Source organism: Manacus candei, unplaced genomic scaffold, assembly GCF_025592945.1.
Source record: "Manacus candei isolate 608988 ecotype Guabito, Panama unplaced genomic scaffold, ASM2559294v1 h1tg000077l, whole genome shotgun sequence".
Lineage (NCBI taxonomy): Eukaryota > Metazoa > Chordata > Aves > Passeriformes > Pipridae > Manacus > Manacus candei.
This window is the reverse complement of record NW_026138125.1, coordinates 2,123,512-2,144,170: the sequence shown is the minus strand read 5'-3', so window position 1 is coordinate 2,144,170 and position 20,659 is coordinate 2,123,512. Positions and strand designations below refer to the sequence as shown.

Genomic DNA, 20,659 nt, shown 5'->3' with positions numbered 1-20,659 from the left:
TTTAAACTGTGTTAAAAGAATGGGATGGTCTATTCTGGAAGTAATTCAGTTCCCACAAAACACCTTTTTGTGAACAACACCCACCAGTGTTCACTGACGACACCCACCCGGGGTACAATGAACACTGTGCACTAACAGCCTCAGCTGTCTCTACAGAAATTGCAACAAGGAACACTAAAAGAAGACTGTTAATAGAATCAAATATTGCTTCAGAAAATTAAAGGGAAGAAGGCTGAGTTTGTTAAAACCAAGACAGCTATTCACTAGAAACACACAACACTATAAATATTTGCAGAGGACTAGACAAAACTTCAGAACAATGCATGCTTGAAGGAGGATTAGTAATTAGAATTTTTAATAACTCTAAAGTTTGAACTGTGCACAAAATCCCCTTCATATCTGTAATAAACAAAATGTTTAAATATGCTTTGTTCCAAAATGGTCCCTAAAAGCAGGAGAATGGGAAGTTGTGGTGTGTGACAGACCCAATCAATACACCTGCAGCCTAAACCCCTCATGTCCCAGAAATTGCCATGGAGCTGGGAGTAGTTTTTCAGCTTTTTCTGGCACTTCCAGAGACAGACACGATCAATTTTTCAAGCAGAGAGAACTGGAACCACACAGATTGACTGCCACGGAGCTTCCCCAGAGCATTCCAAAGAATGCTCTATTTTTAGCCTCACAATTTCACCTCTGCAGAGATGGGCTGACAGAAATGCAGCTCTCAGCACAAACCTCACACCTGCCAGAGCAGTTTGTCCCATGGCACAGAAATACCCTGAAACTGCAGGTAAAAAAAAAAAAGGCATGCTGCTTAATATTTACATGATCTTAAAAACAACTGTTAATATAAGAACAGGTTATTTACAGAATATACATTTTGTGACAAACACACCCAGAGTGAGAAACAGCCTTTATTCAAGAACAGAGGAGCCAGTACAACCACTTGGTTAACAAGCTGGGAGTTCATGAGCTTGCTTACAACTGTTACAACTACAGCTACTGTTACAACTAAAATAGTTTTATCCCTGAGCCTTGAGAGGCACAAGCCAATTGAAGTTCAGGTGATGTTCCTACAGGAATTGGAGTTCAGGCTGATTTTTTAACCCCCCTGTAGTCAGGTCTCACAGTAACTGGGCTCGCATGATCATGGCAATCAGAAATGCCTTTTTCTTAAAGAGTTTTCTTCTCCCAACATCTTTTGGGCAACCAAAGCATTTTTACTAAAAGTGAACCCCCCAAATGTTTCCCCTGAAGCCCCTTTAAAAAGGAAGGCAGGAAGCAGCTGAAAAAGAGACCGGTTCACTGTGAGAAATGTAAACCTCTCAGACAGTGTTACGGCCCCGAATCCAGCAGCTCATCAGCAAAGTCAGGCCACTCCACAACATTAGACCAGAAGTGGCTCCAGTTGCCAAGCTCTCCGAAGCTGTCACCTTTTATCTGAATTTGTGTTTGCAAAGCCATTTCACAGTTAGTAACCACTTTATGAGATGAATAAACCCCACAGCTTTTTTGTAATACAAGGTCTGTAACTCTCCTTTTTGACCAGGCACGTTGCTGTGTGAGCCAAGGAACGTGCTGCCCTTTGGCTCCAAAACAGCCACTGCTAATAAGCATCAACAACTTCAGGTGCAGCTTCATGTCAAATTAATACCAACATTAATGGTTTAAAATAAATTACAGAAGTGAGCTTTCAAATACACCATCTCACGAGCAGTTTTCAGAACAGAAAGCATGCCATGGAATGGCATAGAATCAGCATAGAATGCTGATTCAAATTTGCCTATAATGCAGTAAATGAGAACCAGCAATGGCTGGACAGCAGTTTGGAGAGTTTCAGTTCAACACTAATTATGGCATTGCTGGTAAGATCCTCCTGTCTCCCATTAGTGCCAGTGAACACCAAATAACCAAACACTGAATATAGTTATAGACTGGACTACCCCTTAACTACTTCAACATCATATCCTGATGTCAGGAGCACAAGGCACACATCAAAGCAGTGAAGTCGCTCTCTGCACAGCTTGTTCATTGTATTTCTTCAGGACAGAGAGAGGGAGTTGATCTGCTGACACTTTTCACCCACAGGCACTGAAGTTCAGTTAAATGTAAAGGGCTAAAAACATACGAGAAAGAGACTGACTTACCCAAGAGCAACCAGCTCAGCCCTTTGCATCTCCTCCCCCCGTGCTTCCCCTCTCAGACTGGCTTGTTTAGCTACACATACCCTGAGCTCTGAGCTGGGGCCCTTGTGTGCTGTTCACACGGGGTGTCCCCAGTGGGGAGTAATCCCAGCTGAGCCTCAGACTTTTTGCTATTAAGTAGTCTAGGTATTAAAAATTCTGAGGAAGGAAAGCAGGTTGTGTAATACAGTTGGGTAACACATCTTTAACACCACTGGATAAAACAAGTTGCAAATCCAAGTAATTTGTTTTCCTTTGAAAAAATCTCAATATACTTTCACTTCCAAAGACTGGAAGGTGGTGATCTGTTTTACAGTAAGCAGGTACCTACAGTATTTTAAAACAACCTGACAACTCTACCATAAGTGGGCATGAAATCTTGACAATTCTAGAGTGAAATAATCCTGTGTAAGTTTGTGAACTGAACCCTGAATAACAACTAAAGTGTTACAACTATTGGAGCACTTCCTAGAAGAACTGCAGAAGAGGAGCCATCCCTTCTACAGGCTACTACATACAACAGCTATAAAGAAATCCAGTTAGTATTTGTAAAAGCTGATCTTTCATCCTGCTTCTGTAGAGCAACAGATAGTTGGGAGCAGGAATTAAAAAAAATCCTTCCTGAAGGAAACTCAAGAGGACACCAAGTCTAATGTATTCAACTAAGAGATAGTATAAAAGGATCTTTAAGGATCTCTGCCTCCAAACATTGCCAATCACTTCTGAAAGTTTTGATCATGCATCAAGATATTACTGAGAATAAATTTGTTTCAGGAATCAAGTGATAACAATCTTTTGAAGTACGGGTTATCAGAATAATGGTAGCTACAGTTAAAATTGGTAAAGGAAAAAAGACAATAAGAAAGAAAGGAGATGAAAATACAGCTTGTGATCATAGAAAGGTAACTCGAAAAAAACTAATTCTAACCCCTTAAGTTTCACTATATATTCCATTCAATACCCTGATACCTTTAATCATAGGTCAGAAAGACAAAGTAAAATTGTATCACCAGTACCTTCTGCACAGTACTGTGTTCATGCCACAGTATCTAAAATTAGTATCTTTTGTTTAAAGCTTTCAGTTAAGGCACAATCTCTGCCATGTTACATCATTTAAAGGTACTAATTCATCTTTGCAACTTACTCAAGAATTAGTTAAACATTTTTTAAATTATTCAGCTCTAAACTTATAAAAAAGTAAAATCCTATCAAAGTTACTCATAGGAAAGGCTTAAATCTCAAGTTTCATGCACAACCGACTCAAATTTTGCCACCTTAGGTTAGCTGCACTTTGTATTCCACACCTGAACTCCTACTTCATTTGAAATTTTACAGCAAAGTTTAAAATGAAAAACCAGGAGAAAAGCCACACACAGCATTCCAATGAAACGCAGGAGGAGTTCCACAAACCTGTCTGCTGGGGGGGCTGTGCCAGGGGCTGGTTCTGCTGCGCGTTGTAGTGCACGGACACGGGCCGGTACTGGGGGCTGGAGTGAGGGTACTGGCCAGGGGCACAGTAACAGGCTGGCATCTGGAAACCAACAGGGGGGGATCACTGACAGAAGGCACAATCTACATGCAAAACCATCACCATCATAAAAAAGGTGAAAAACTTATAATAAATCGCCTCTTTAACAGCCCATTTCTTTTACTTCCAGTGTAGAAGGAACAATCTCCCAGTCTCCATAAAGCGACCTCTGAGACACAAGAAAACCACGGAGACCGTGAGTTTTACCAGCTATGGGTAATTAGGCAAACCTGTGTGATTGCTGCTTCTCAAATAAACTAAAAGCAGTCATTTCAAAGCACATAAGGCAGAAAAACCCCAACCCCAGACTCAATGCACAGAGCTGCAGTTTAACAGGGAGCCCCACACCGTGTGAGAAGCTCAGGAACAGAACAGCACCATCAGTTTTTCAGGATGGAACAGCCACTGTACCTGTGGCACAGGTTGCTGCACATATCCCTGCTGCTGGAGCACGGGCTGGGTGACTGGGTGGCTGGATGGCGAGTATCCCGGAGCAGACACGGGCTGGGCAGAGGGAGGAGGGGGTGGAGCAGCAGTGAGGATGTATCCGGGCTGCTGGGGGGGCTGGAGCACCACGGTGGACTGGAACAGGGCACTGGGAGGCTCCGCTGCCTCGGCCGGGGGCTGCCGGGACAGGCTCAGGTGGCTGAACTGGGATCCCAGGTTGTCTTGCTGGATTGGGGAAGAAACAGGAAAAGCTCCATTTGCAAGTGAACATTCAAGAAAAAAAGAATAAAACAGCCAAATGCCTCAGCAAGTTTCAGGCAGCAATGTCTCAGATTACTGTGCATTAGCAACAGCAGCCAAGGGACAACAGGAAAGGAACTCAGTAGGGAATTATCTCCAGGGCTGACAGGAGGAGACAACATCCATGTTCAGAGATTTCACTCTTCACAGCAAACATTCAACTTTTGGATCACATCTGCCTCTACCTACTTATTGTGAGAACTCAATTGTGAAAAATAAAGTCAGAATTTGTGTCACTAACATTTTCTGACTGGACTCCAAAGCTTGAGTGAAAACATCCAACCCCAGTTAAAATAGCAGAAGGCATTAGTATTGCTGAAGTAATTTTTGGGTTTAAGAGCTTAAGATAATGAGGCTCTAATCCTGAGTTACAAGGCACATTCTTCTAACTTGGTATTATTCTACATGCAAAGATTAATTATTTTTTCATCTGAAATCAAGTAACAACTGCAAAATCTGTGTCCCAGTGGTTGCCCTCTCTCTGTATGTCATTGACACCTGAAATGATGACACCACCGAGCACTGCAGGAGTCCTGGGCAACCTGAAGCTTCCATTACTGTAACTCCAAGCTCCCATTCTTTACAAGCAACTCAGCATCAAGTTAGCAAAATCCTGGAAATTAGAAGTGCTCACTAACTAGTACTGCACTTTTTAGGCTAAACAGGAAGATTTTGTTCCTACTTCAAAAGTGGACTCTGCAAACATGCAGGAGCATTAAAACTATTTTAAGATCACTTGATCTTCTCTTAGATCATCCTTAGATAGGAATTAATCAGGAAAAAGTGCAAGCTCCATCTTTTACTGATTAGCTACATTCACAATTTATGATGAATTTTTCTTGTTTCCAGGCTAAAGATATTCCTAATTACCACCGGAAATATAGATTTGCACCTAAAACTTAATTTAGAATACCTTTAGAGCTTAAAAGCCCTATTTTCATTAGATCAATAATCTGACTGTGGCATTTCATTCCTTAATGGTGCCTATTAAAACAGCTATAACACTTTTCTACATTGGACTTTACACTCTGCTTTTCAGAATACTGAGTTTAGAGAGGAGATACCGAATGTGAGTTTATATTAATCCTAAATATGTCCAAGGACAAACCCAAGGAAAACACATTGATTTGTGACACTATAATAATGTCAGTAAATCCTGACCTGCTCCGTTTGTCCTGGTGACATGTGTGGTATAACCATGATTAAGCACTGAAACATGGCATTCCCAACACATGGACAAAGCAGACTCTCCTGGTGCCAGCTACAGGTCTGTTCCATGGGGATGATGACCCAAGACCATCAATCCTTTTCACTATGTGATTTAAGTTACCATCAGCAGGAATACATTTTTGAACCTCCCAGCACACTTTGTATTTGAATCTATTTCCTGAATGTGAAATGCTCTGAAATTATTATAAACCTGGAAGGAGTTTCCTTCTCTGCTTTAACACTATTCAAACTGGAAAGTAACTTCAGAAACAACATTGCTTATTACAAAATTAGCAAATTGCCCTCCATCAAGAGCAATTCCTTTTAGAATTGTATTACTAATGTGCTGCTAATGGCTACAATAGTTTTAACTGTATGCAGGCTATTGAATTCAGCTAAATCTGTACTTACTATTAAAGACATTTCTGATTCATGTTGACAATAATAACAAAAGCTCTGAATACATACTAAATTAGCTACTGTACAACACTGAAGTGAGCTAACCCTGGCTGGCTCCTTGGTGCCCACCCAAGGCACTCTATCATTCCTCTCTCTCATCCTCAGCAATACAGGAGAAGAAAATCAGATGAAAAGCTTAGGAAACAAGAAAAGGAGGGAGATTCTTCACCAATTACCATGACAGGCAAAACAGACCCGTCTTGGGGAAGATTCATTTAATTTATGCCAATTAATAATAGAGTAGGAAAGTGAGAAATTAGAACTAAAACCAGTTTCCCAAAACCTCCTGCATCTTCCCAGGCTCAGCTTCACTTCCAGATCTTCTACATCCTCCTCTGAGTACCACAGGGATGGGGGAATGGGGCTTCTGACTGGTTCCCAACCATGTCTCTACTGCTCCTCCTTCACACTCCTCCCCTGCTCTAGTGTGGGATCCCTCCCACGGGACACTAATGTCTTCAATGTGGGTTCTCCCCACAGGTTGCAGTCCTTCAGGAATTGGGTCTATCCCACATGGGGGCAGCTCCTGGTCCCTTCTCACAGAAGCCACCCCTGCATCGCCTGCTACCAAATTCTTGCCACATAAAGCCAACACAAACATGTACACAGAGTTTCAGAGCAGTCTGAGGAGTTGGGAAGCTGTAATTTTTAACCTGGACTCTAGTTCAGATTCTGCCTTGGATAACAACTCTCCTTTATTAAGTTTCAGTTTCAATTTGTGTGAGGTTTCTTTTTATCACCCCCTTTTTTTTTAGACTAAGATATTTTATTTCCAGCTTCTACTTATTAAACAAGGGATACTAGTGAAGTGGGAGTGTTCAGAGTTCTGGCAAAAAGGCTACAAAAAGATAACCTCAAAAAACCAGGGCAGCTGATCCCTCAAAATGTATCAAGGTTCAGCAGAAGAAAGAGCAGACAAAGACACAACAAGAAACAATGCAAAGGGGTTAATCCAGAGACATAAAAAGGTACTGACTGGCTAAGAAAGCATTGAAAAACTTCCTTTATAAAGGGAAATAATATATCTCTAAATACAGAGATAAACAGATACAGCAATTACAGATATATCAATTACAGATATTGCTGCTGAACTTGAACTGTTCACACGTGGGGATCTCTGGTACCACATCCCTGTGGTTGGGAAGCCAGTCACTACCTGGTACCACACCCCCCTCACAAACACCCAAGCCGAGGTGAGCAGCCACTAAAGATTAACCTAAGCAGGGAGCAGAGAAGAGAAGATGCAGTACCACAGAGTATTGCTGTGTGGAGGAGGCTGGCAGGAGCGGGGGTGGGAAGGACACTGCGGAGTACTGGACAGGCTGGGAAGGCTGCAGAGCCCGCAGAGGCTGCAGAGATAACAGGTTTACAAACAAGGTTAACAGCAGAGAAACAGAAGTGAAAACAAGTCTCTTGTAACAGAAGAAGCAACTATGCTTCAGAAAAGAAACACACTCCTCTACTAGAAACAGAATGGATAGTACTTTTTTTTTAAAGCTCTAGACTGCATAGAATTAAACTAAAAGTAACTTTGAATATTTCAGTCTCCCAGAAAAAATACATGTGATTTATTTGCTATACATTATATTAGCTATGTCAGCAAATTGCTTCTATTTAACATTTACTGTTTCCTTTAGAGAGATTTTTTTTTTTACATTATAGATTAAAAACTGCACATGCATTTTAAATACAAGCTCTTTCAAAGCATCTAAAGGCAGAATGAATTTACTGCTAACCACAGATTCAAACATATTACTTTCGTTTATTCAACAGCACTTAAATATTTTCTCTAGATTGTGGTATTTGAAGGAGTATCCTTGTTGATAGTATTTCAGGCAGCTTCAACTCCAGCATCCATTGAGAAGGCAATGAGAGAATTAGTAAAGGATTTGTGAAGACAACAGCAAATACCACAGACACACTTCTGTGATCTAGAAAGAGTACAAATGAGCCTTTCTCAAAAGGATACACAGGTATCTGAACAGAAGTTTTAAACAGGGAAAATGAACAAAGGTAAAGGTTTAGATTAAGTTCTATAAATAACTTTTAGATAATATTTGAAAATCATCTGATAATATCACAGGAGACTATGGGTAGTAGCTTGGTGCCTGAAATAGCTGCTGTGGAAAGGAAGAGAACCTTCCCTTTTCCTGCCCAGACACAGGGGGTGGAGGCAGAGCCCTGCTCCTGGTCCCCTTCCATCCCCACCCCAGGGATGTGCCCCGTCACCTGCGAGAGGACGGGGTTTGCCGGGGGCTGTTGCTGAGCCGGGGTGGGAAGAGGTGGCTGTTGTGGAGGTCCAGGCACTTGGGTCCTAACAGGCTGCTGAGGCATAGGAGGATTGTACACAACTGGAGTGCCATCTGGGTTCAGGAATGGCTGCCCTGGGAAAGGTGGAAGAGAACAAACAACCAGTTGCACCATCCGAGCTTGGAGAAAACACACAAATATATTTACAAAATGGATGAAATAATAGAATTTTATTAAGAATAAGTGAAGTCATGCTGTTTTATATGACAGGTTTATGCCAAATCCCCACAACCACGTTTATAATAGTAATGACTACATGCAGTGAAAAACCAAAACATTTAAGCTAAACAAAGATACCCCAGTCTTTACTTAGTGAACACATAAATATTTGCTGTATCCTGCTTGTCTTGAAACCTGAGTTTTAATCAAGTGGATTGAAAAGGACAGGAGTAATAATGAAAAACCCTACTAAAAAAATACTATTTTAAGGACCTTTTAAAAATTAATTTTCTTTAATCAATATGAACACCAATCAGAACACAGGAGAGCTTAAAGGCAAATATTTTTAAAAAAATATATAAAGCAATAGCTGCCCTGGTATTCCCATGACTGCTAATGAGATTATTGTTAAAGGACTCTCTTCCCCTATTCTTAGATGAATTGGCTTTTAGCTTTCAAAATAAATAATGTAGTATTAGTCTCCTACTTCAACTTCAGTATTACAGCAGTGGACTAACAAAAAAGAACTGAAAAATTAACTCCTTAAAAGTAAATTATAGACAAATAGTGATTTATTTTTGTGCCTAGGTTGGGAAAAAAACCAAATAAATGGAAGGAATGATGGCCTGGCTGTGAGGACCTGTGTCTACCTGCTTCATGACACATCCTGCATTGGCTTATTTTGATGCTTAAGGCCAAATACTGATGTGGATTTTTCTCTCCTCTGATATAAATATTTTCTTGTCTGAGATTCTTTCCAGAAACGTATAAACTAAGATAAAATAAAGCCTTTGCCCCCTAGCCATGGTCCTGTCAAAGCAGACTAGTGCTCCTCCAGACTGCTTGGTCCCATTATATTTAAATGCAACTGGCCAACATAAAATGTAACAGTTACTGAAAAAAGGATTGAAGAATTAAGGGAAGAGACAGACAGGGAGCATGAACAGGCTCACAAAAACAAGCTACACATCATGCAGTTGGACTGCAGGTGATTAGGGGAGTACGAGCTGTCTTTTCCTAATTACCCTCTTCAACTCTGAGCAGAATGACTCTGCTGACCCAGGCCATGGGATGCTCTGTCAGAAATGCTGAGAAACCAGACTGTGTTTGTTGAACTCCAGCTGACATTTGGAACATTAAAGCCAAGGAACAACTACAGAATATGACGACTCCAGTACATCATAAATCCGAGTTTATCTGGATAAACATTCCTTGTTCTTAAAGTGCACTTTACCTTCTATTAGACACTCATTAGACATTAACATAATTATAAAAGACTATTAATGAACCCAGCTCTGGGATGACAAATTTAATGGCTATCTATGAAAATTAGGTCCTACAGCAACTCATTTGTAACCAAATTTTAAGAAATTCATTCATATTAAAGAGAAAGAAATTTATCTATTTCTTTGTTAAATCTTCTAGTTATAGAAGTTATTTACTAACTGATCATCTTAACAACCCCAATCAGAAACATTTAGTTTAAAACATCATGTGCAGTTACATTCAAACATAATAAAGTCCATCTACAGGATGATGGTAAACATATCCTGAGGCATTTCCTTTTCTGCCATGAAAACAAATCATTAAACTAAAATTAAAATATAATAATGTCCAAAAATTATGGTGTTTTACATAGAAGGTAAATTAAAATTTTCAAGCTTTCCTTAATTTCTACAATAAAGTAAAAGTTTGCCCAGAGAATTCTAACTCCTCATTTCATCCAGACAAGTAGTCACATATCTCCTTGCACCTACATTACGGAGTATCCATTTCCCACTGCTTACTAAAGATATCAGGATTGGCCAATTACACCAACATTGATTTAATCCTGTTTTAAACCGACAACACAAGTTTAGAAATGGCAGGTCAGCTCATGGTTCTCTCTCTCACTTGTATTAAATTAGAGCCATGAGCACAGGGACACAGAATATGCAGCGACAAAAGAAATGAAGGATGATAAATCCTTGCCAGTCAATGTGAATCCTCTCTCAGGCTCTATCCCCTCACTGAAACAGACTTTTCCCTCTCCTGAAAAGATCCGAAACAATAATTTAAGTTATTCTGTGTTCTGGATAATAAATCATAGGATTTTCACATTTTGTGCAAGTCACTCATTAAAATGTCACATATAAGTTAAAACTCTCCCAGAGAAAATCACGGGAGTTTCCTTATCCCTTCGATCCCACAGTCATGCTTTCTCCATAAATCAAGTGCACTGAACAAACACAACCACAGGAAAAAAATGAAGAGGAAAAGAAAGGACACAGGACAACACTGAGGGTGAGACTTTGCAAACACTCGTGCATGTCCCCAGTTGTCAGTGTGACAGACCCCTCGAGCGCTACCAACCTGTTTGGGGGTTGACCAGCACGCTGCCCGGCGGGATGCCCGCCGCTTCCAAGGGAAGCAGAAAGAAGCTACTGCCAGCAGGTGCCACTTGGCCACTCATGCCACCATCAAAGGAAAGAGAGTTACTAGTGCTGGCAGCTGGATAGACGGCAGGAGTGCCAGGAGAGGGCTGGCTTAGAGCTGGCACGGGGACAGGCTGCTGGGTGTGGGAAAGAGAACCCGTGGAGGACCCTACACTACTAGAAGACTCTGAACCTGGGAAAGGAGTAACGAGAAAGGGTTTTACCTACAGACAGAAACATCATGCTCACTTAAAATATACACTATAAGGGTGAGCACTTACAAGCTCAGCATTAAGCACACGATTCAACAGCGCCCTTTCAATGAACTCCCCCTTCGTCTCCCCTGAAACACATTACAATGTCCCTTCTGTGCCCCAAGGGTCAGTTCAGCACTGCTTTGCACTGCAAAGGGAGCTTTCATATCTAGAAGTGGTTTTGTGGTCAGCAAATACATGTCTGCACATCCAGAGTTCCTATAAGGAATTGGTCACTACTCCAGAGTGATGGATGCATGTATGTGGGTGGGATACATCAAGGAGATGGACATACAGCTGCTGCACCTGTGCAATCAGGGGCAATGCAGATCCAGCAGTCCCTGTGGATACATTGGCTAAATCCACATGCTCTGCACACACAGAACATGTAGGTAAGCAAGGACCAGCTGCTTTTTACTACTGGTGTCAGAGATCTTCTCTGACTCACCTTTGGACAATTTGCAGAACACTAAAAAACACAAAACTATTTTTTCCTCCTCTGACAACTTTGAGACTGAAATCACAAACACATCTAGAAAAAATTAGAGTAATATGGAAGTTTTAGCCCGGCTTTATGAAAAAAAAATCAAATTTCCAAAGGAGTATCAAATAGCCAATTGAAAGCAATAATCATTTTACAGCTATGAATGACTATAAACATTGCAAGGCAGTGGAGAACAAGACCCTGAGCTTCCTGAAAGCCAACACATGCAGCTAAAAGCAATATTCCAAAAGTTCAATATGGAGAGGTCTGTGGAACTGCTGTTCCCAGATCACTGTACATCTAGAGCTCAAGGTATACAGTTTAGCAAAGACTTCATAAGAACTGTATGATACTTGCAGTACTTGCAAACACAATATAGTTGTTTAAATTAAAGAACTCCTCATTAGCAGCCTCTATACAATCTAGAAGAGAAAGGAAGACTCAAAGCACTCTGATGGAATTTCTCTACAGTTTGAAATTACTTTACAGTCCTTCATAAAATTGTAACCCCTCTACCTGTGCTGATGAAGAGAGCACAGCTTGAAGCATTGGTTGATGCTCTTGGCCTCTTTCTATTGCTGAACGAAGCGAAAATCAAAGGTATTAATTGTAAACTGGGCAAAAGAGCACATCCCAGCTCTGTCAAACCATCTTCCCCTGACCAGAGTTACTTTGATTGGATTAGTTTCCAAGTGTATCCCCTTCTAGATTATGTAGAGAAGTCAGGCCAAAGCCATTGGAACCAAAGGCAATGACATCCTTGATCCAAATGAACAAACCAACCCAAGCTCAACACGTGCCAAATCACCACAACCTGGAACTGCAGTGAAGCAACAACCATGCAGGTGGACATTCCAAACCTGGAATGTTCTCAGAATGCCAAAATAAAGCTTCCAGCAAATTTTTAAGAATCGCATTTATGTTCTTGAAATTTGGGCAACAAATATTTCTAAGAATGTATTTTACATCTACATTGTCAGGTTGCAGTTTCTTTTCAAGCTGTGCCAAATAGCATTACTGCACTGCTAAATGAAATAACTCCATGTGATGGCACAGTTTTACAGCACATGCAGAGATAACTTGAAATCTAATATTTTTATACAGCATACAATGGATTAATTTGTAACTGTTTCACTGCATTAAGATAGAGCAGTGTGGCAATATACCTAAAAAACAGTGGTGGTTTAAGGGAAAGCAAAAAAAATTTGAACAAATTCTTACTAGAAACAAGTTTTATAAATAAGATCAAAGCCAACATTATTAAGGCATACAATTATATTCTGTTTTTTTTACAGTTCTACTTCAAATTCTGAAGCAGTCCATCAGTAACCCATCCACGTATTACAAACCTTAAAATTCTCCACAACCAGGTTAGAGATCAGATCAAATTATGTTGGCATTTGGAACACAAATATTTACTACATTTCATTTTTGACCCACAGAAGATTTACATCCATATCTTCTGAGATTTTGTTTTCATATTAATTGCAAGTTAACAGATCTCTGAAACCCAGACTCTTAGGAGTTTTTTTGCCTCACATTTTCAAACCTTAAAATTAAACAGTACACTTTGTTCCACTGACCTCATTTCTCAGCAACCTAAAAACTGAAAGAGCATTTTAGCCATATGCAATGCAATTTATCAGAAGAAAGATAACACAAGAAATATAACTACCAATCCCTAGGCTTTAGTGCTGTTTTATCTGAGCTAGCAGTATAGCCGTGCAGTTTCCTAAGGCTGCACAGTGCAGCTTTGCCACACTGGAACTGGGGAGTTGAACTCCAAGTATTTTACACACCAAAATTTAGGGTGATCAACATTCTCCAGACCTTTGCACGAGACGAAACGCACTCGGCTTCGAGCCACCTACAACGCACTTGAAAACTCTGCTTCCCAAGTGGACCAAACCCCCATGGAGCCATGGATTTGTACAGACTTTGTTGTACCTGTCTTGGACAGCCTGCCCGTGCTCTTGCTGCTCCCAGAGCTGTCTCCCCTGGTGAGCACTGAGATGCCACTGAAGCTGCTGGCTTTGGTCACCGCCGGCTTCAGGTTGCGCAGGGAGCTGTCGGAGTCGGTGCTGCTCCAGGGCCGGGGCTCACAGCACTTCAGCTCGTTCTCAGTGCTGCTCTGGTGGCTGTTGGCTGATCTCCCTGATGTCTCCTTATTGATCCTGCAATTTATAAACCCAGCTTTTAGCACCAGTTGCAAAATAAGGGGGAAAAAAAAAAAGAAAGAAAACCAAGAACGAAAAGGTGAAACGCATGCAGAACATTGGTTTAAAGAAAGCATCAAATACCTAAGTATCTGTCGTCTCTGCTGTGTACTATTAGCTTCTTCCTCCTGGATTCTGTTGACATTTTAATAAGACAGCTTAATATTTATTAAGAAAATAGGAAAACAAAACAGAATTAAACGGCAAATTTTCTTACCTTTTGTCAGTGAAATAATTCTCTTGGGAACACAGGGACTGAGGGGCAAAGAAGCGCAGAAATTAATATGAATGGCATCTAGAACCCCTCCTATGGTAAATGGTAAATTATATACACATGGTAAATTAATATGCCTAAGGAAAAGGTAATTTTATATCCAAAAGCCCACTCTTTTTGTTTGTAGCTAAGGTGAACAAAAAGAAATAAATTAGGCTCTCAGAGCTCATTATTCTCCCTTCAGAACAAGAATGTGGGTTTGGATGTGCAAGAGCTACAGATAAATGTCAGAAAATGTGGATTATTAAAAGTAACACATTTCTTAAGACATATTTCTACTGTTTGAGTCAATATAATCACTCCTTGCAATTGAATCACAGCTTATAAGGTTTCCTGCTGGGTATCTCCAGTCAGGGATTAGACTGGAGATTCCTGACTGCAATTTCACACACGGGGCCTGAAATGGTTTTACTGTGGCCACTTAAAATGGGATTGCTATAGATATAAGTGAGAAAAGGGTTTGGGTTTTTTTGCTTGGTTTTTTTTTCCTTCTTTAATTATTGCTCTGAGCAACAACTGAACTGATTGTAGTACCAGAACTCTGGAATTTAAATTGCAGTAAGGGGGCAAAACAATGCAAAAGGGGGAAGTGCATTGAAGGAGGGGGTGCCAGAGAACACATCAAAATAGTTCTTGAAGGTCTCTTGGGTTTCACACAGCAGTGATTAGAGAAAACAAGATTTCTCAGTAACTTCAATGTAATTTAAAACTCACTTAGAGCACACTAATGATTCTTATCTGCTCAGTCCCCTTTGGAAATAGAAAGTTTCCTGGAAAGAAGTATCCTTTAACAAACCCACATGTGCATGTATGTGTGTGAAGTACTCACAGAACACAGTGAAAGGTTTTCTTTGATACATACATCTTGTGCAAATATTCTTTCTCTAGCTCTCTGATATTCCTCTTCACGTTCTTCTATGGATTTACTTCTTCTGTCATCTTTTAATCGTATCCTCATCTGAAGTAAGTGATACAGTGTCAACTTCTACAGGAAAATAGCATGGATACAGTCAAATGCAGCAAGGGGAAGGAAATAAGCTGTGCCTTTTACCTGGTTGTCATCTTTGTCTAAACTGGAGTTATCTCTTTTAAGGATGTACCGCTTCTGGAAGTCATCGCTCTTCTCGTCCTTTATGTGCTCACAAAACTTTTGGTCAGGTCTGGGAAAAGGTGCCACAGAGAAAAGATGTATGGTTTTGTAAACATATACTGGACAAAGTGGAGCAAACCGAAATATGCTCAAGAATAATGTTAAATATACTTAATATTCTAACTGAAGTCACAGATTTGGGCTGTCCAGGCAATGGAAAAGATGAGGTGCACCCCTGACAAGTCCTGTTCCTGAGGTATAACAAACCTGCTTTTAAAAACCTCTTCCTCCTTCAAAGCTTTTTCTGCAATTTCCAGTTAAGGTGGCAAGCAAACCACATGCCCTTGGGGAATCAGAAGCGCTCTGGAATCCCAACTGGTGCCATGCAATGGATATTGGGCATGCATGGAAGTGCAGACAAGTGTTTGCTGCTAGAGCTGCAATACCTCAAAGTTCATTGCAAGGGAAAACAGAAGACAAGACAGAGGAGAGAGCACTGAAATTCAGAAATTTCTAAAACACAATTAAGTAGAAATAAGTAAGAGAAGAACAGTACAATGCAGGCAAGCAAGAGCTTCACATGACCATAGGGAGAGGGTGAAGTAACAGATTATAGATATTGCTTTGGTATTTTATCTACTTTGTGAAAGAAAAAGTGATTATTTTGCAAACTCCTGTTATTAAAAAGAGATACCAAGTTCCTGGACAATAAAATTTCTGCTGTCATAAGAGAAGAGCTCAGATAATCAGGAAATATTTGCCCAATAAAGACAAACCAAATGTACACTCTTCTCTGTTTCTGTTATTTATTCATTACCAAGGACACCTGGGTAGAGCGAGGAGAGCTTTTCTACAGAACAGCCAGCCCTAACTACTAGTTACTGGCTGCCCAGGCATAATTAGCAGGCATTTCAGAGAACCTTTAGACTGTCTTACCTCTTTCTTTTAAAGGTCTCTGAATTTACTGCCCTGCAATCACCAACTCCCACTCCACTGAGTCGTCCCAGTGAGCACTGGGTGGTTGATGTCAGAAACATCACTGAGCGGCGATGGAGCCGGGACCTGCCTATGAGGAAAAGGTAAGTTGGGCTTTATTCCACATGGAGCACATCTCCCAGGTTTTCTTGCTAAATTCTTATTTTATATCCAAAGAGATTTAAAATAAGAATGTTGAAAACGTCAAGAATCCTTATGTCTGCAGGTTAGATGAAATGCCTGCTAATTAGTAACTACACCTACAGGGGCTTTCAGAGGCAGTCAGCTATTCAAATACGGACTAAAAGCCATAAAAATGAAATAATCTTTTATTAGTTCTTATTCCACAACTGAAGCTTCAGTCTAGAGATGCTAGTAGATGCAAATGCCTGGCTTTCTAAGTCAGTTTAGATATAGAACGTACAGCCAAAGCAAACACATACATAAGTAATGTAAGTATTCATCATATATTTAGGCTCTATATATTTTTCTAAAAACTTCTGAGGAGAAATTGTCTACTTAAGTGAAATTTCATCGTGGCATATCATTTCAGTTCTACTGACTCTAAAACTAGGGTGGATAATTAGATTTTTTTCTCCCAAAGCTACAGAGAGTGTACAAAGAGACTGGGATTAGGATGCAGGTACTGTCAACTCCTGTTTTCATGTTCAAAACCACAAAAAACCGGTGTCAGGCAAATTCTTTAAGTTAAAAGTAGAAACTAGGTGGCATAAATATGTCAACACATTAGACTTTTGTCTGTCTGAGAGAGAATGAGAAGACAGGGCAAGTGCAGAGAACAGAGAGAACAGGTGGCTCCTTTGAATGAAAACCTCAATTCCACCCGGGTTTTGGGGTTGCTGTGGCCCCAGTGCTCCCCTTTTTTTGCAATATGGGTTTTCCTGGGGGTTTTCCAAGAATGCCCCAGCCCTCACAGTAAAGCACCATACCATGGCTTGTTAACCTGGTTGACACTCCCACTGCTGCCTGTCCTCCCTGCTGTGTTTATTTGTAAGGACATGTGAGATCCGTAAGCAACTTTATTCCAGCTGATAAAGAACTTCAACACCTGAATTTTCTCTGTAGAATTTTACAGTACAAAAGCCAAAGTTGTGCAAGTCTTATCCTCTCCCCTCGCCCATTCTAAGATAAGGCTGGTTCTGCTTTCCAAAAGAAACAAAGAATGTACTTTGTACACTTCATTGGTGTAAATCTTTAAACAAATAAACAGTTGACATAAATTCGTATCTCATAGGAATAAAGCTAGCAATGCACCTCTGCCAGAAAAGCAACAAAAATTCCTAACTTAGAGGTAACATCCCTTGTTCCCCAGAAGAGTTAAACATGAAACAGATGACATGATTAAACAGCACTGGAACATGAACAGTAAAGATCTTACAACCACCTCTCCTTGATGCCTGTTCCCAGTGAGGAGACAGACCCCACCTGCTACAGCACCACTACATCAGATATTCCAGGTGTCAGATCTATGCATCAAAATGGTTTTTTCAAGACTTTTACACTTACATTCTTGTATTGCTAGTTTTATTTACTATGACTGACTTCCCACTCTGGTCCACGTTGTGCTCTAATCCAAAGTAAGCAGCTACCCTGTGCAACAGCATTCTATGGTAAGATGTCATTGGGGGAAACTTTTTTCTTGGAACTCTGGAAGAAAGGAATAGTAGCTTTATTAAACAAACAGGAACACTCTTGAATTCTTTTTTCCTATGAGAGTACAGTACTTACTCATTATTACCAATGAAATCTAAAATTTCCTGTTCTAATTTCAGCAGCATCATTCTGTCCCTGAAAATAAAAACACAGCAACTCACATATGAGACACTCCAATAACTGTGGTTGTACTCATCTTAGGAATACACAGATCAGAGCTGTGATCAAGGGGTGATGGCAGACTGTAAACAGGACCACCAGGTGTCAAATGCAGCATTTTTAGGACAAAGTATTCTTTTTTTGCTAAGCTATATTGACTTGGGCCTGCCTAGTGAAGCGTGCTGTTCTCAGCTCAGAAATCAGAGCACAAAGACCCTCCAAGAAGTCTCTGCCCAGGAGGCTCAACAGAGAGCCCAGTCCTTGAGAAAACAGGCTCCATGAGAAAAAGCAGTGCTGAGGTTGGTTTGTGTGGGCAGTGAGACTTACAGAGGTCTCAGCTGGCCCTTGGACTGGGAGCACATCCTGGGATCACTGAGACACAGTGCCAGGGCTCTGGGAACGGGAGGCATAACACCAACAACCAGGGGGTTAAAGGTGGCACATGGAGCAATGCAATGAGGAATTGAAAATGGAAGAAATGAACACTGTTCTTGGAACTGCTTATGCTGGTTCTCCTGAACCATCAACAGGCAATGGAATTCACTGCTGCACAGTTCACAATTTGTGCACATCACAGAACTAAGCTTCCCAGTTACTCTGCATGTTAACCTATGGAGATCTACACCTACAACTCCTTATTTCCACTTTAAGGGATGTTTTATGACTTCAAATAGGAACCACCTAAGAGTCTCACAGAAGTCTGTCTTTCTAATTTTACAGGACTATGGCTTTGGCCCATTATTATGGCTCATTTTAAAAATTTTTGCCAATAAAATGGAATCCCAATAAATTATTGCATTGGAATTCCTAACTATAATATGAATGAATAACAAAGAGCAGTGAAACAGCTTTTGTGACAGAACACAATTGCACCCAGTTAACCTCTGGCCTTGTACAGCCACAAACCCAGTACAAAACCCCACTGAGGGGAAGGACAACCAAGGCAGCCTGTGACACACTGCAAACCTCAACACAGAGCCAGGTAAACTCTGTTGCTAACAAATGGTGGACTTGGATGAGGTCAGATTTGGTTTCTGATGCGCAGAGTGAAGATCTCTAACTATAGTTAAATACTACAGCTTAAAAACAATGCCTTTGTCTACAAATTCAGTGCAAGACAGAGTAGAGTCAGAGAAGGCAGTCTGGTCTCAAACAAGCAGGTGCTTAGAGAGTACAAGTTCCAGAGACACTGCATTAGAGTCCCTTCAGGGAGAGAACCACACACAGACTGAACACATTATTTGCATATTAAACATAAAATCATATTTCAGTGTCCTGAACCTGTGCTCAAAAAACACCCCAATTACAGTGGATTGGTGTTTGAGATGGCCTGTGCAACAAAACCTCTTCCTGAAGAACTGACGTGGTGTTAGACATGTGAGAGGGGAAAAAATAAAACCACAAACAAAAACCAGGTAGTGTGACACCTCAGGCAACAAGAAGAAAGAAAAACATGAAGAAAGTTGACATTACTGATTCTTACCTGGGATTGTTTTTTAATGTATTTACTAAAAACTCGTGAAGATCTATACCAGTGGAATCTGTATATTCTTGGCTGGAATCTAAGGGTGAGGGGGAAGAAAGCAAAATTACACTCTGAAGAAACACTAATACTACTTTTTTCCAATTATTGCTGAACATAATATATATTTGGATCAATAATATGTAACTGTTAAGCACATTATTCCCAAAATTAAACACCTCCACCCACTATCCCCTGATTCCAGTGTAATAGGGAAGGAAAAGCTTCAGTGACACCACCAATCTCTTAACAACTGGCTGTAGATTGCAGTAGATCACCTTGAGACACCTGATTTCCACCAGCCTTCCACATTCCCCCAGTATCCTACATTGTCCTGGTGTGTTCACACCTGTGGACCAGCAGCAGCCAATCTACAGAATTACTGGATGTTGCCCAAAGAAATATTGTAATTCAGAATGTGACACTCGAACCTTCATAAAATGTTGTTTTATATCACTAAAAACCCTTATTCTGTTGGGTTTTGTTTTCTCAATGTCATGTTTAGATGTTTTCAAAAAGAAATCTCACAACCTTCCTCTCCTTTCAGGTTTCAGTGACAGAAAGTATTCGAAGTTACACATTATCCTCTAAAATCTGCCCCTGGAAGAAATGATTTAACACCAAATCTTCCCTTACATGAGCAACTTCAGGTGCCAGGTTCTAGAATTCAAACCAACAGATGTTTTAACAGTATTTTTGGAACTAGATTTCTTCCAAGAACTACTTATGTGTTAACCTAGTCTCAGCTTAGTTAGGCACAACTCAAACTTATGCTTAGGTCCCAGTCTGAGCATTCATGGTTTGAGATTACTCCTGATTCTGAGGAGGTGAAGGAAAAAAAAATGCTATGCCTGGTAAAATAACTTTGAGATTCAATGATTATTTAATTTTCTTAATTTGCAACTGAGCACTGATTTAGTTATAATTACTAGAAGACTGATGCTTAAATTCCATAATTTTCTATTTTAGCACATCCTATATTGGGAAGTAATGAACCTCCAG

At 40.4% G+C, this 20,659-nt stretch overlaps 1 protein-coding gene across 12 annotated transcripts in view; it reads right to left on the bottom strand.

Moving 5' to 3' along the window:
• The window catches only part of R3HDM1 (R3H domain containing 1), a 76,952-nt gene that overhangs the window by 12,861 nt on the left and 43,432 nt on the right, over positions 1–20,659 (bottom strand). For 6 of the 12 annotated variants that reach the window (XM_051810249.1, XM_051810250.1, XM_051810254.1 and 3 more), the window contains 13 exons: positions 19,619–19,697; positions 18,052–18,111; positions 17,830–17,970; positions 15,289–15,397; positions 15,100–15,195; positions 14,181–14,218; positions 14,048–14,098; positions 13,695–13,921; positions 10,948–11,202; positions 8,356–8,510; positions 7,377–7,475; positions 4,123–4,383; positions 3,594–3,714 (listed from right to left, as the gene is read on the bottom strand). In XM_051810249.1, the coding sequence (XP_051666209.1) occupies positions 3,594–3,714; positions 4,123–4,383; positions 7,377–7,475; positions 8,356–8,510; positions 10,948–11,202; positions 13,695–13,921; positions 14,048–14,098; positions 14,181–14,218; positions 15,100–15,195; positions 15,289–15,397; positions 17,830–17,970; positions 18,052–18,111; positions 19,619–19,697 (1,692 nt within the window). Of the gene's footprint in view, positions 1–3,593; positions 3,715–4,122; positions 4,384–7,376; positions 7,476–8,355; positions 8,511–10,947; positions 11,203–13,694; positions 13,922–14,047; positions 14,099–14,180; positions 14,219–15,099; positions 15,196–15,288; positions 15,398–16,263; positions 17,228–17,829; positions 17,971–18,051; positions 18,112–19,618; positions 19,698–20,659 lie in introns of those variants that run through there. The other 6 variants (XM_051810252.1, XM_051810257.1, XM_051810256.1 and 3 more) reach the window with 5 other exon arrangements.